The sequence below is a fragment of the Rhagoletis pomonella genome, unplaced genomic scaffold, assembly GCF_013731165.1.
Source record: "Rhagoletis pomonella isolate Grant_MI unplaced genomic scaffold, Rhpom_1.0 Rhpom_scaffold_00002, whole genome shotgun sequence".
NCBI lineage: Eukaryota > Metazoa > Arthropoda > Insecta > Diptera > Tephritidae > Rhagoletis > Rhagoletis pomonella.
In genome coordinates, this window is record NW_023458556.1 from 105476448 (window position 1) to 105477395 (window position 948).

At 31.6% G+C, this 948-nt stretch overlaps 1 protein-coding gene across 3 annotated transcripts in view; it reads left to right on the forward strand.

The window, feature by feature from the left end:
- The window catches only part of LOC118734293 (protein ABHD11), a 177747-nt gene extending 177276 nt beyond the window's left edge, over positions 1-471 (forward strand). For all 3 annotated transcript variants that reach the window (XM_036464007.1, XM_036464008.1, XM_036464009.1), the window contains 2 exons: positions 83-220; positions 281-471. In XM_036464007.1, the coding sequence (XP_036319900.1) occupies positions 83-220; positions 281-413 (271 nt within the window). In that variant the 3' untranslated portion in view covers positions 414-471. The remainder of the gene's footprint in view (positions 1-82; positions 221-280) is intronic.
- Positions 472-948: the final 477 nt, after the last annotated feature.

Consider the following 948-nt stretch of genomic DNA (forward strand, 5'->3'; position numbering starts at 1 on the left):
TTTTGAATTGTGTCGTTATTGCACAGGACCATCGATATATTGAATATTTGTGTCTTTGACTATTATTTTTGTTTTGTTTCAGATTTTACTGGATTCCAAATATAGACAGTCTTTATAAAAACCTGAGATTGTTTAACGATTTTTTCGAGCACATTAAAGATTTGCCTCCTTTTAAAGGACCAGTGATGTTTATCTGCGGAAATAAGTCAAATTTTGTTGAGTAAGGATCTGTGAAATTTTTTGTTTTTAGCAGATATTAAATTGTTGTTTTCCCCTACAGCCCGAAGAGTTGGCCGCAAATTCAACAGATGTTTCCTGAAGCGGAACTACATTGGCTTGACGCAGGGCATTTGGTTCATTTCGAACAACCAGAAAAATTCATTAATTTGGTTGTCCATTTTTTAAAACGCTAAATGATGGTGTTTGAATATATCATATAATCAAGTAAATTTTATTGTTCGAGCTTTAAAAGTTTGAGTCTAATGCTGGATTTTCACTAGACATCAAAAGGCAAAAATGTCAAATGACAAAGTCGGGCATTAAAAAATAATCGTGTCATTACATTGAAACTACAGTCATTAAGTTCATTTCCACATGGCATACATTTTTGTCATTTCAATGCCTAGTGGAAATTTGGCATAATGCTCGATTTCGGCTTAGAACAGCGTTGCCATAGACAAATTTTTTTCCTACCATAACCAACCAAAACATACCAAACGTTTTTTTGAGTTTTAATATTTGTTTTCAATGTTAAATTTTTTAAAAACATAGTTAACATAACATTTAGTAAAACTAAAACACAACTAGATTATTAAAAACAAATTAACTGCGTATAACGATTCATTTTACTGTACAGACTTATCCATATGTACATATGTCTCTTTACACATACATTCATATCGTCACTAGATAGGAATATGGACGCGAGCTCAAAAGTTGATAGCGAAA